Source organism: Geotrypetes seraphini, chromosome 2 (genome assembly GCF_902459505.1).
Source record: "Geotrypetes seraphini chromosome 2, aGeoSer1.1, whole genome shotgun sequence".
Taxonomy (NCBI): Eukaryota; Metazoa; Chordata; class Amphibia; order Gymnophiona; family Dermophiidae; genus Geotrypetes; species Geotrypetes seraphini.
In genome coordinates, this window is record NC_047085.1 from 480,546,199 (window position 1) to 480,561,074 (window position 14,876).

Below are 14,876 nucleotides of genomic sequence, written 5' to 3' on the forward strand. Positions count from 1 at the left end.
GCAGCAGGAGAAATGTTTGCTTTATTTACTGCTGCCTGTTAATCATCTGAGGTCTGGGAAGACGATATAAAACTTTAAGAAAGTTAAAAAAGACAACTGACTTTATAGTCTGCCCTATTATTAGTTCTTGCACCCTTTGGTAGAAATGGGTTTTCCTTCGCATTAAAAGTAGAGCATTTGCATAATGAGCAACCTATAATGTCTTATCTTAAGACACACACACAAAACTATGGCTCACCCCTGTGTATTCTGGGATAAAGCATATACAGGTCAGTTAAAGAATTTCCACAGGTAAATAGTGCTGCTGGTTTTCAGATAAACTTTTTCAATTTGATTCAGCCTATTGAATCCTTTTTGTCCAATTTTCTTGCCCAATTGTGTGTGTGTTCCCCCCCCCCCCAAAAAAAAAAATATATATATATTCTGGTGGGTTTATTTTATAGTCTCTTCACCCACCCCACCCTTTGCCCTCTCCTACCCACTCTGGCATTGTGGTATAAACAAAAAAAGACTGTTCCTCTCTGTCCTAGCCCATGTTCACGGTCTAACACTAGCTCTGGCAGAATACACCTTTCAAATCTGACATATTGTAGTCACGAAACAGAAAATAAAATGATTTTTTTCTACCTTTTGTTGTCTGGTCATTATTCAAATCATGTTGGTCCCAGGCTCTGGTTTCTGTTTGTCTTCTGATAACTCGCTTGCCAGGGTCACCTGCCCATTTGTTGTTTTCTTCTTTCTCTGTGCTAATCATTCATCTTCCATCTCTGGCCTCCCCTTCCGTTCTCCTTCCCTTCCCCTGGAGACCTGGCATCTTTCCTTTTTTTCATCTCCATCCCCACAGTCCAGCATTTCTCCAACGCCCCTCCCCCCGGTGTGATCCTCCAACGACACCCCCCTACCTTGCACTTCTCTTCTCCATGGGATCTGATAAGGCAGTACAGTTGCACTCTTCGGGCCACCGGCTGCGTGAGTGACGCTTTCCCTCTACTACTGCTCCACACCTAAGCGGAACCAGGAAGCAGAGCAGAGGGAAGGTTGTGGAAGCTGTGGAAGGCTGCATGTTTACTTCAATCATTCTGCCTGTGGCCCGAAGAATGAAAGAGCAGCTGCAGCAATGGATCCCACTATCCCCAGATTCACCATCTATTCTTTTCTCAGCTACCCTTTCATCCACCATCTCTCCCTTTCTCTTCCCAACTACCCTCCTATCCAATATCTCTATCCCCCTCTCCACACCATCCCTTGGGACCAATCTCTCCCTTTCTGTTCCTTCCCTCCTTCCAGCCCATTGACCACCATCTCTCTTCCTCTCCTGTTTTTAGACCCATTATTTCTTTCCCTCCCCCACATCCTCAGTCTGGCATATGCTTGTCTCTTTGGACCCTCCCTCCCTCTGTGTACTTTTACACTGGGGGGGGGGTCCCCATGTTTCCCTCTTCTCTAGTGTTGTCCAGCTACCCTCCTGGCCTTCCGGTCTCATCTTCAAAACTAATTTCGGCCTTCAGAGGATCGCCAGTCCTGTAGTGATCCTAGCAGGCTGCCATCATCCTCTGCAGTACGTTCCCTTTGTCGTGGTCCTGCCCCTCTAGTGTCGCATCCTATTTTGGTCTGGGACATGATGTCAGAGGAGGGATGGGACCACAGCAGAGGGAATGTGCTGCGGAGGTTGATGGCAGCCTGCTAGGATCACTACTGGACCGGCGCTCCTCTGCAGGCTGTAATTAGTTTTGAAGGTGAGACCGGGAGGCCAGGGGGGTAGCCAGATGACCCTAGAGAGAAGGAGGAAACATGCCAGCCTTCAGGGGACCCTCTGGTGTAGAAGTACTTGGAGAGAGGGGGGTCAAATTCTGACAACACACTTACCCACAGGGAAATCAGTAGGACTAGAGATGAAGCTGTGGATTCCCCGATTCCTGCTGCTTTTTTACCTGCATATTTTGTATCCCTTTTAAAATTTGCAAGCCAGCCCATTGGAGCCAAGTGCCCATGGGCTTGCAAGCTCGGTATGATGCCTAAAAATAACCCTTGTAATACACTAGCTGCTTCTTTATTTCTTTTCAGCTGTACAATTTCTCTTCTGACATCAACATTTGAAATTTTGCAGTAGAAGAAGAATGAGCTTACATCATGGTATGTTCAAGTGTAAACTAAGAGCAAGAATCGATGTACAATCTCCTACTCTTCATGATGAAACCAAGCTTATAGGTGGAAGGAAGCTAAGCTGAAAACTATACAGGAGTTTAGGGAGATGAAGTATTTTAACAAGAAAAAATACATCAAACTGTTTGCATTCTCTATCTTTCCCTCACGCTCCCTTCATAAATAGCACTGGATGTCAAATAAAAATACCATTTCCTATACAAATAACACCATTCCGTAATTCAAATTAAAGTCAAAGCAGTCTGTTTTACCAAGCCTTTTATAGGGTTGCTTTAATGGATATGTGGGGTTATATTAATTTTGAACTCTTTCATGTTCATATTTTGAACTAAGGGTCCAATTCTATAACCGGCGCCCAAGTTGGTGGCCGCCTTAAAAGCGGCCTTAAAATCCCTCCTGCCACCAACTCCCATTAACAACCCTGACAGAAGGGATGCCCCCACTCCCCATACCTCTTTATTGAAGGCCGACTGGAGGGATGCTCACTCCCTCTGGCCAGCAGGCCTGCTCTTCCGAATGGCAGGCCTTTCCCTTCCCGCTGGGAGTGGCCTTGGGGCATCCCTCCTACTGAGGATGTTGTCGGGGGTGGGGGGGAGGGCTGATGGCCAGAGGGATTGGCCATTTCTCCTGCCGGGTGTATTGCGGTGGTGGTGGTAGAAGAGATTGGGCGTCCCTCCTGCTGGGGTTAGTGTGTGTGTGGGGGGGGGGAGTGCTGGCAGGAGGTAGTGGGCATGTCTCCTGCTGTCTGATTTGCAGTGGGGTTCCTACCGTGGTTCCCGTCAGCTGAGCGACAGGGACTCCCGAAAGCTGTGATTCTGTTAACAGTGCCAAGAACTTAAGTTCCGGTTACAGAATCACGGCATCCATTGACGCCTAAATTTAGGCACTGGTTATAAAATTTCCCTTAAGGGGCCCCATGTAAGGTTGTTTTGAGGGGTTTTTTGCACTTAATTTTCACTGCAAATGTGTGGTAAATATAAGGGCTGTTTGGGGCTTGCCAAGAATGTCCTTTACAGTTACCATGCTGAAATATTCTTTATGGCATTTAAAGACTGTTTGTAGTTAGCATATATGTTCTTGAAACCTTTGTGTGAGGAAGCATGACATGCACCTGTGTTAACTGCAGAAATGACAGTATTCAGTAAGAACTAGATTCCCAATCAAATTACTGGATAAAAATTTAACAAAAAGTCCCCAAAGTGTACAATAACTCAACTAACTATAAAAAGGAACTGTGGAAAATATGTAAAGCCGGAGAAGAGGGGCGGAGCGTAACTAAGATGGTGGCCTGATGCTACCACAGAGAAGCCATTGTCCCTGTAATAAGCTTTTTTCCTGATACCGGATGGTAAAACGTAAATCTAAAGTCCGGGTGGTCCTGGACAAAATTATTTTACCTACAGGCCCGATGGATGCCTTTGTGGAGCGCAGCTCTGGAACGCGGCAGTCGGAGATATCCATGGTTGGAGAGAACGTGTGAACTGAGGCATGGGATTTCTCATTCAAAGGTGTCACACTATCCTCTAGTCCACCCAGCTGTCCTGGTGCGATGGGAGGATCCTTTTTGGATGAGCCGGCCCGGGAATCCTTCTTGCTGGTCCCACAGAGTGGGAGGACCGACTGGCAAGGGGGCAAGAGGAGGTACTAACTTCTTCCCAGTTAGAGAAGGGAACACAGCAAACTCAGGAATAATTTTCTACAGCTGAGGCAGTTCTTGATCTTTTGGGCGCTGCACGGAACTCTCGAGCAGAAGAAGTTCCCTTAGAGAGGCCTAAAGTCTTCACAATGGAAACTATATGGGATGTGATATCCAATATGCTATCTTCTCTAGGGAATCAAATCCAGCAACTTTCCACAAGATGTACTACAGTACTTTCAGAAAATCTGGAACTTAAGACCAAGGTAACTTCTTTAGATAGTAAAGTGACTGAATTGGAGATTAAAACAAAATCCTTGGAATTACAAGCTTAACTTGGACTAAGGACAGTGCTAGTTTGCACTTCAAGCAAGAAATGATGGAAAACTCTATTAGGAGATGTAATATCCGGGTTATTAATTTTCCTAAAGTCCATACTGTAACTGCCTTAGCAATGTTTAAAAGATACTTAAGTGAAATTCTGAAAGTGCCTGAAACCTCATACCCACCCCTCTCAAAAATTTATTACCTATTTACGAAAGTTAAATCTCAAAATCCTAACAAGCAGAATGTATCTGCTGATAGTTTGGATCTGACAAATTTCCTAGAGAGGTCGGATATTGAGGTCCAGGTCTCAGCCACATTAATTGTACAGTTTGACTCTGATAGAGAATGGATGCTTAAGATGTTTTTTAAATATAAAGATGTTTCTTTCATGACGAATACCATAAGAATGTATCCAGATGTCTCTCGTTCCACCCAAAAGAGAAGGAAACAATTTCTCATTTTGAGACCTCAGGTAGTTCATTTAGGGGCAACTTTTGCTCCAAGATACCCCTGCAAGTGCGTATTGGTAAAATAGAAATGTTTGCTATGAGCTGCAACAGCTGTCTAAATTTATTTTGGCTAGAGAACAGCATGTATCTAACTTATAAGAATTGCTGTTTTTCAAGATAGCTCAGGAAAAGAATTGTTCTAAGAGCAGTCAGACCTCCATTTGATTTCTTTTGATTTAATTTCCTATGTTCTATTTCAGTTTTATTTTAGCTACGCCCTTCAAATATTGTGGACTAATTATACTTTGTATTAATAAGGAAATGTCTTTGAACAATTTGGTATACTATAATCATACTTTACATTGTATTTTTCTTGTTTGACTGGTAAGAATGTCAATTATTAAAATTATAAATAAAGAAATAGTAAAGCCTTAAAACTGAGGCGGTGCTCAGAACCATAGAATGGTAAGAAAATCATGAATCGGAGACACTTCCCCTGTATGTGTTTTCAGTTCTCTATCATTGCACCATCTTCATTTGGTAGAAAGGTAAATAAACTTTGTCTTAAAAAACTTAGTGTTCATTTGTATTAAAAGATGTAATCATCAATTGTTTTGATTCTTAATTCAACTTGTGAAAGAACTTGACTTAACTTAAATAGGGTGGTTAGGAAGTTGTCTCATTCCAGTGGGTCCTGACGCATTTTGCCAGTGGCTTCCTCAGAGAACCTCCACTTGCTGGCTGTGATTAATGAGTAAAACTTCTTCCTAGCAAAAGAAGATAGAAAGCTATTTAATATGTAAAACATACCGATGTTTCACACAAACTCACGTCACTGTCAATGGATACCTTGCTCTTCACTTGTGATTACATCACTTCCTGGTAATGTCACTTTCAGCTGGTCTCCTGGTGGAAATACTATTCCAAATGTCAATCTTAGTGAGGCGCTGGAACAATTTCCTATTTTTGCGTTTTCCAGAGGGAAGAATCTACGAGATTGCATAACCTCCTCTCAGTTTTAAGCCCTGATCAAAGTCTCTCTATGTGGAAGGGGCAACATTTGCTCACATGCTGTTGAAACGCAGCAGGTTACTCATTCTCGTCTGCACAAAACTTTCACTTTGAAACATCACACAAACTGCAATACTGAAGGGGTTGTATATCTGATTTTAGGCCCATGTCAATTATTGTACATAGGTCATACCACCAGGACTATTCGGGTACGGATCACAGAACATCTTAATAAGATCCGTCAGGGTGACATGGGGGCTTCTATCACTCAACATTGGCAAGCACAGTCTCATACTCTGGATGAGTTGAAATTTGTAGTATTAGAAGCCCCTATGCTAAAAAGAGGTGGGAATAAACAAGCTCTGTTATGGAAGAAGGAACAGTCATGGCATGGATTTTCCATTGGCAGACAGTGACCCCAGAAGGTTTAAACCGGGAGGTAGAGTGGTGGGCGTTCCTTCACTAAGATTGACATTTGGAGTAGTATTTCCACCAGGAGACCAGCTGAAAGTGACTTTACCAGGAAGTGATGTAATCACGGGTGAAGAGTAAGGTATCTACCGACAGCGATGTGAGTGTGTGTGAAACATCAGTATGTTTTACATATTAAATGGATTTCTATCTATCTTTGCTATCAGCCAGCAAGTGGGGGTTCTCTGAGGAAGCCACTGGTGAAATGCGTCAGGACCCGCTGGAGTGAGACAACTTCCTAACCACCCTATTTAAGTTAAGTCAAGTTCTTTCACAAGTTGAATTAAGAATCAAAACAATTGATGATTATATCTTAATACAAATGAACACTCTAAGTTTTTTGAGACACAGTTTATTTACCTTTCTACCGAATGAAGATAGTGCAATGATAGAGCACTGAAAACACTTACTAGGGAGTGTCTCCGATTCATGATTTTCTTACCATTCTATGGTTCTGAGCACCACCTCGGTTTTAGGGCTTTTCCACAGTTCCTCTTTATAGTTAGTTGAGTATTAAGTAAGTACCATGTGCTAACCTCTACTGTATGTGTGGTCTATAGCTATTCTCAGATTGAAACTAGGTAACCCACCTAGTTTCCATTCCTAATATGACATGCTGTTAACAAGTGAAGTTAAGACCACCTTTAAGTCGGTACTTCCTAGGGCCCTGTCCTTTTGGGAGGTGGGGGTCATGTTCCTAAATAGGAGTGACATCTTACTGAACAGAAACTGTAGTACTAGCCACAGGTGCATAACCTAAAGGGCAAAGCCTGGAGGAAGTGGGAGACTGTTGGCTTATGATCAATTGTGGGTAAGAGGAAAGCCAAATTTAAGCATTGTGGATCTTCTGAGCTAATTGGTTAAATGTGGTTTAGAAGGCATTATTAGTAAGTGATGGTGAACAAGAAGTGATCTCATTTTCTTTCGTGCCTGGCAGACATGGGTCTTTGGTATCATTTCACAAGACTATTGTCTCTTTTTTTTTTTCCTTTCAAGAGTCCAAATTTCCCAGATGCTTTGGCTGTCACGTGAAACTGACCCTTCTCATCCAGAGCACCGTAGAAAGTGTCTGAATAGAAATAAAACTAGGGTATCTACTCAAACTTTTTTTATCTCCAAGAAGACTCAGGGCTTTTGCCTCTATCAAGATCTCCATTCACTAAATGTTTTTCTCACAAGAAATGTTCAGCATATTACTTCCAGCCATACTCCCTCTTCTGAGACCCAGTGACTGGCTGGCCACTCTAGATCTCAAGGATGTTTGCACCCACATCCCCATTCATCCCACCCTTTGGCATTTCCTCCACTTCAAATTCATCAGCCACCATTACCAGTACTAGGTACTATCCTTTGGTCTTTCTTATCTTTCCTGCTGTAGAGAAAGATAACATCCTGAGACATCTAGGTTTGTCCTTAAAAAGTCAAAATTATAGGAAAGCACAGTTGTTAAGAGTACTACATGATAGGTGTGCTGGAGTCTGATTATGCAGTCTTCCTACGTCTGAAAGCTTTCCAGGTAGCTATGTGCAATTTCTCCATGAACAGAGCCCTTCCAGATCAGGGTCGGCATTCCTTAGAGGAGGAATGATTTAGACTGGTGATGCTTCATAGGAATTGGGGCTCAGTAAGGGGCTCCAAGTCCCCTTAATTTTGAGACTTCATCCAGATAGTAGTCTTTTCAGGTAGCCTCCTGCATTGGTTGCACAAGGATAGACCCTTAAGGGTCCTGACACACATTTCTTGGGTAGGATTCCTGGATTCTTCACAGCTGGCTTTAGGCACTTCCCCCTCAGAAATCCCTTGGTCTGGTCACTTGAGTAGCCTATGCAGGTGTCTGGCTATTTAGGACTTAGGGTGTTTGCTCTGAATAACTACATGAACAGATTTCATACCGATCAGCCCTTTCTTCCATCTCTGGAGGAGAACAAGGAAATAATTACTAAACACAAAAGTGTAGTTTAAACATCAAGGCCTTGGGAGTTCTTGGGTACCCTACTAACTGATAGGGTACCAACCAAGAATATCCCTGAATTACAAGTGACTGGCCATTTTATGGGTTTATGATGTCACTTAATTCATTATTAAACATAAAGTACTTAGTACATCTTCCAATTGAATTAACAATTGCTTCATAAGATCCAATGATAAATTGCATGCTCCAGCAATGTTCTTTTAGTTAGTTTCAAGTCATATGGTGTCTTGTTAATCTTATTTCATTAGTAATTTTCCCAAGCAATAATGACTTGTCACATGCTAGGGGGGTGCTCCATTTCAGTGCATTGCTCATCTTGTAACAATGTGTTCAAGTTTCAAGTTTATTAGTTTGCTTGTTGAATCGCTTAATCAAATTTCTAAGCGATGTACAATAAAATATACATGTAAGAAAACGAAAACATTACATACAGTTAATTAATTATAACGTAAACAAAAGGTAAGAGGGAGTGAAATACATTTTTTTATAGTAAAGAAAGAACTTACAGGGAAAACACATAAGGAAATTAAAAAAAAAAAAAAAAAACGGGTAAAAAATAATTAACTTGAGTTCATTTAGGGCACACTGATCTTGTTCACATGCTCTAGGACAGTTTCTCAACTTCTTCAAGCCAAGTACCCCTTAAGTCAGGGGTCTCAAAGACTCTTCTTGAGGGCCGCAATCCAGTTGGGTTTTCAGGATTTCCCCAATGAATATGCATGAGATCTATTAATGCATTTTCATTGGGGAAATCCTGAAAACCTGACTGGATTGCGGCCCTCAAGGAGGGACTTTGAGATCCCTGCTTTAATTCTTAACAAATATCAACAGAGTTCTAGGTGGCTGGGAAACTTTTTAAATAATGGCATGGAATTCGAACTGGAGATACAGGAAGAAAAAATGACTGAATGTCTGTGAAGGTGTCACTGCGGCAACAATCTGAAGGTGATGTTCCAGGAAAGTAAGTAAAATTTGGCCTAAATTGGAAGGAACAAATCATTATTCACAGCTTGAAAATATAACCTCGAGTTAACAGATCAGGAAGGACCGGGTTACTGTCATGGTTTGTGCTAACACCAGTGGAACTCGCAGAATGCCACTCATTGGGAAGTCTAAAAATCCCTGATGTGTTTGAAAACCAAGATTCCCTTAACCTATACCCATCAGAAGAAGGCGTGGATGAACACCAAAATCTTTCTGGATTGGTAAGACAACTCATTTATTCCAGAAGTCAAGACGTTTTAGAAATACATCTGGAAAGAAGGAAAGGTCTTACTTTTTGCCCAATAATGAAGCCTCAACACCCCCCCTGCCCCATGGAATTGCTAGAGCAGGAAAATGGAATGTTTACAGTCTTTGCCTTCCAATGATAAATCGATTTGCAGTCATTGAAACATTAAAGCGCTTGTACAGGAAGTAGAATTCAACATAACATTTTTCACAAGATAAAGTGACACTGAGAACAGTGTTAATGTTTTTCAAGCAAATAAATTTTAAGACTGCTGCTACATGTTGGTGGACACATGGAGTTCTCTTGAATGAAAAATATTTTAAAAACTTGGAAAAAAAATACTTAGCCTCTTCAAATGAAAAACTTAATGAAAAATAAAAGAAATAACAGATTTAATGAAGAGCACCAAGATCTGCAAACAATGTGACATTGAGAATGTGAGAGTGGCTAAACTGACATTAGTGACCCAAGATTTCATATCTTGATGGACAAAGAGATCGAGGACAGATAAGGAAGAAAAGGGCGATAAAGAAGGAGATCACGAACAGATCAGAAAAGGTTATCATGCCGCTGTACTGGGCTATGGTGCGCCCTCACCTGGAGTACTGCGTCCAGCACTGGTCACTAATTGAAGGAGGACACGGTACTACTCAAAAAGGTCCAGAGAAGAGCGACTAAAATGGTTAAGGGGCTGGAGGAGTTGCCGTATAGCGAGAAATTAGAGAAACTGGGCCTCTTATTCCTCGAAAAGAGGAGATTGAGAGGGGCCATGTTCGAAACATTCAAGATACTGAAGGGAATAGACTTAGTAGATAAAGACAGATTGTTCACCCTCTCCAAGGTAGAGAGAACGAGAGGGCACTCTCTAAATTTGAAAGGGGATAGATTCCGTACAAACGTAAGGAAGTTCTTTTTCACCCAGAGAGTGTGTAGAAAATTGGAACACCCTTCTGGAGTCTGTCGTAGGGGAAAACACCCTCCAGGGATTCAAGACAAAGTTGGACAAGTTCCTGCTCAACTGGAAAGTACACAGGTGAGGTTGGGCTCATTTAGAGCACCAGTCTTTGACCTAGGGGCCACCGCGTGAGCGGATTGCTGGGCACAATGGACCACTGGTCTGACCCAGCAGCAGCAATTCTTATGTTCTAAATGGAAAGTGTTCTGTGACATCTCATGCAAAAGCTTTTCAGGTGCTCAAAACAGCATTCAATTGGCTTGAGAGGCAGGAAGAATCAGATTCGGTACAGCTGCTACAACTGAAACAGATCAGTGATTTAGTTGCTACGAAACAAAACAATTGTTTACGTCGAATGTCAATTAAAATTTATTTTTAGCCAAACTGCAGTACTGTAAGTTGTAATGTATGTAGAACATCTAAGTTCCTAATGATTTGCTACAAATATTTACATTTTGTAAGTTCAAGTTATTCTGTGTGGCACTTTGTTTTCAGTAGAGTTTCTATATTCATGTAAAAACTTTTTACATATTTTATTCCAGTCTGTTTTCTCATGTTCTCTGTACAGCCTAAAAAACAAGCTATCTATTTGTTCCCAACCGCAGTTATCAATGCTGTGCAATTATAACACTGCCCCCTTCTTTTCATTGGTTTGGTGAAGGGGTGTTTTTTTTTTTTTTTTTTTTTAAAGTTATCGTAGATTAAGTATAGATCTGATCGTTAGACTTTTTTTTTCATTCCAGGAGTGGTGGCCTGAGTGTTTTTCCAATAGAACTTGGCGCTGCTTACAGCTTGTCATCGATTATCCAGATTATGCAGTATTATAGATCACCATTAGAGATGATGCATCAGACTCGCAGTCCTCTCAGAACCAGAGCTGGTATAAAAGCCTGAGAAGTCTCCTCAGACGGTAGATGAAACCAAGAGGACATATCTCCAGATGCCAATTTTTTGGGTGTGTTCTGGACTGGTCTAGCAGGATTCATGAAAAATAATACAGTAGAAACGCGATTATCTGGACTGTGACCAGGTGTAGTTGATTATACAAACTACACCGGAACACACCCAAAAAATTGGCATCTGGAGATATGTCCTCTTGGTTTCATCTACCGTCTGAGGAGACTTCTCAGGCTTTTATACCAGCTCTGGTTCTGAGAGGACTGTGAGTCTGATGCATCATCTCTAATGGTGATCTATAATACTGATCAAGTTTCAGTTCTGCTTCATCAACAATAAACTTACAAGTGCTAGGGCTTCACCACCCTTTATATGTATGAGGATGTAACTGAAATGTCGGTGTTCTCTGCCTCCATTTCTCTGGAGCAGTTGTAACAGGACTTGAGGAAATTAGCAGGTAAGAATAAACATCACCATTAATTGTGATACCATATCCTATTAGTGAAGCATAAAAACAGGAGTATATAGTATGTATTAAGGTCATAAAAACAAGCATTTTGAAAAATCCATAATGACACCTAAACCATAGGTAAATATCAGATAAAATCAGAGCACAATACTTTAAAAACATTGATAAAGTAACCCTGCAAGAGTAAATATATATACTTCAGTTCCAAAGGTAATGAATGTCAAAAGAGTGGAGTGAAATAGGAAAATACACTGGCACCTGCTAATATTGAATATAGCTCCAGGCAAAGAAAGCAATCCATTTAGGATCATGCCTGTACTTCTTCCCTAATAACTTCTGAACCTCTCAACCATGTGGCTGCTGCTCATGCTTTCTATGTAACTTTGATACCCACAGGAAAAAAGAGGAAATGGGATTGACAGACAACATTGGTGGGTGGTTACAGCAGTTCATGTCGAAAGCTCCCTTGCCATTCATTAGTTCTTGTGATTTAAAGAAGGAAACTGGCAATATGAGAGGTTCACTTTTTTTATTAACTGCTGACTTCAACTGCATTTGTGCCCCAGTTTCACAGGAAAAATAACACTTATTCAATGTCATTTTATTTGTATTCTCTTTTTTTCTTTTTCTTTCTAGGCTAGTACTGTGATAGCAGTTGGACTGGCTTTGGCTGCTGCAGGATTTGCAGGTTAGTTTTGAGAAAGGGATTTTTAAATTAATACATTTCTTTTTTTTTTTTTAATTTCTTTATTGATATTTTGAACTTGACAATGTATACATTTGAAAAATAAAAAAAAAAAAAACTATATGAAAATACACTATTAACATCAGAAATATTACAATAAAAATTTTAAATCCCTTCTTAACCTATAACAGTAATGATATTATATTATACTCATCAATATTATAGAATATTATGAAATTTATACCTCTAAATAAATAATGCACCCCCCCCCCCCACCCACCCTGGATGTGCAAAGGAATCTAACATAAAGAAAAAGGAATCACTTTAATTATAATGTGACAAAATTAGTTAATGGACCCCAAATCCCCTTAAAGGATTTAACAAACCCTAAACGCTCTGCCATAATCTTTTCATATTTATATGTTGCACATACAGTTGCCCACCAAAAACTAAAATTAATCCTATCATGATTTTTCCAATTAGATGTGATCATTTGAACCCCTATTCCTGATAAGATCATGAAAAGGCGACTATTATTTCTATCCAAAGTGGGTTTATCATGCAGAATCGTTCCAAAAATTATTGCTTCATATGTCAAAGGAATAGAGGATTGAAGAATATTATTAATTTGCCCCCAAATCGACTTCCAAAAGCCAAGTATCAATGGACAAAAAAATAAAAGATGATCCAAAGTCCCAATATCAATATGACAATGCCAACATCTATTAGATTTAGAACTATCTACTTTATTCAACCGAACTGGAGTCCAAAAAATTCTATGTAATAAAAACAACCATGTTTGTCTCATAGATGCTGACATTGTACATCTTAATCTCCAAGTCCAGATTCGTGGCCAACGAGAAACAGAAATATGCTGTTTTAACTCGATACTCCAAATATCTCTAAGACTATTTTTTGGTTTTTTATTTAAAAATCCAGAAATCAATTTATACCACTGGGCAGCCTGATGTCCTATTAAATCTGTTTGGTAGCAAAAGATTTGCAAGCTAAAATAAGTTTTCAAATTTTTCCATTCAGGGAACCCCATCTGAATAGCCTGCTTCAACTGCAAGCACCTATATTGTTGAGTGTTTGAAATACCAAATGAATGCTGCAGTTGTGAAAACTCAAGCAGATTACCATTAGAAATAAGATCATAATGTCCTAATATTTGCCTGCATCTAATTCTTCCAAGCGATTCCAGCACCGCCTATTTGAATCTTGGAGTTTAACCATAAGGACTGTAAAGTAGATTTCATTATTGGTACCTCTGTTAATTTATCAATAAATTTAATAGTTTTCCAAGTATCCAATAAAATTATATTGTCCTTAGCATATTTATGAAATCTGAAACTTAATACATGTGGAAGTCTCATAGGGGACACCAAATTCCGTTCCAAATATAACCAATCTGGTTGATGATCAATAAGCTCAGGGAGGATCCAATACATACCTTAACGCAATATATAGGCTTGATGGTACCTATAAAAGTTTGGAAAATTTACCCCACCCTCCACAATTGATTTTTGCAACGATACTAAAGCAATTCTTGGTTTTTTCCCAATCCAAACAAATTTTGTCAAAATATTATTTAATTTTTTGTAAAAGGACTCTTGAAAATAAACTGGTAACATACTCATTTGGTAACAAACTATAGGCAAAATCATCATCTTTACTGTTTGCACTCTCCCCCACCAAGAAATATGCAAAGGATTCCATTGCTCACACAATTCTGTAACTTTTAGTAATAAGGATTTTTCATTTACCTTCATTGTTTCTTCCAATGTACTTTTTATCCAAATTCCTAAATATTTTATTCCATCTTTCTTCCAACTAAACTGAAATGAATCAAATAAATATTTCTGATTTATTCCAATTTATTTTATAACCTGAGAATTTTCCAAATTTATCAATCAAATCCAATAAATGTGGAATGGTTGACTCCGGATTTCTCAAATGAATCAAAATATCATCTGCATAAACAGAAATTTTATATTCCCGACCTGCATAAGGAATACCTTCTATCTCCTTTGATTGTTGAATAGCTAAAAGTAGAGGTTCCAAAACAATATCAAATAACAAAGGAGATAATGGACAACCCTGTCTAACTCCCCTTTCTAAAAAGAACCTTTCTGAAAAAATATTATTTATATATAATCTTGCAGATGGGGAGCTATACAGGGATTGAATCATTTGTATAAATCGAGAACCAATACCAAACCAATCCATTGCTTGATACATGAAAGTCCATTCTACCCGATCAAATGCTTTCTCTGCATCTAAAGAAACAGAGAAAGCCGGATCTTTCATATCCTTTGTTAAATGTAAAATATGAAAAGCTAATCTGGTGTTATTTGAAGAATGTCTTTGAGCAACAAAACCTGTTTGATGCATACCAATAATATAAGGGAGAGCCTTATTCAAACGCAAAGCCAATATTTTAGCTAACAATTTCCCATCAACATTAATCAAAGAAATAGGCCTATAGTTTGAAACCAACATGGGATCTCTGTTTGGCTTAGGCAAAACTATTGTTAAAGCTTCTGCCATAGTACCTGAAATACAACCTTTATTTAGTTGAAACTGATATAATTTGAAAAGATGGGGTAA

At 39.6% G+C, this 14,876-nt stretch overlaps 1 protein-coding gene across 3 annotated transcripts in view; it reads left to right on the forward strand.

The window, feature by feature from the left end:
- The window catches only part of DNAJC19 (DnaJ heat shock protein family (Hsp40) member C19), a 50,855-nt gene that overhangs the window by 823 nt on the left and 35,156 nt on the right, over positions 1 to 14,876 (forward strand). For all 3 annotated transcript variants that reach the window (XM_033931762.1, XM_033931763.1, XM_033931760.1), the window contains exons 2-3: positions 2,065 to 2,133; positions 12,218 to 12,269. In XM_033931762.1, the coding sequence (XP_033787653.1) occupies positions 2,131 to 2,133; positions 12,218 to 12,269 (55 nt within the window). In that variant the 5' untranslated portion in view covers positions 2,065 to 2,130. The remainder of the gene's footprint in view (positions 1 to 2,064; positions 2,134 to 12,217; positions 12,270 to 14,876) is intronic.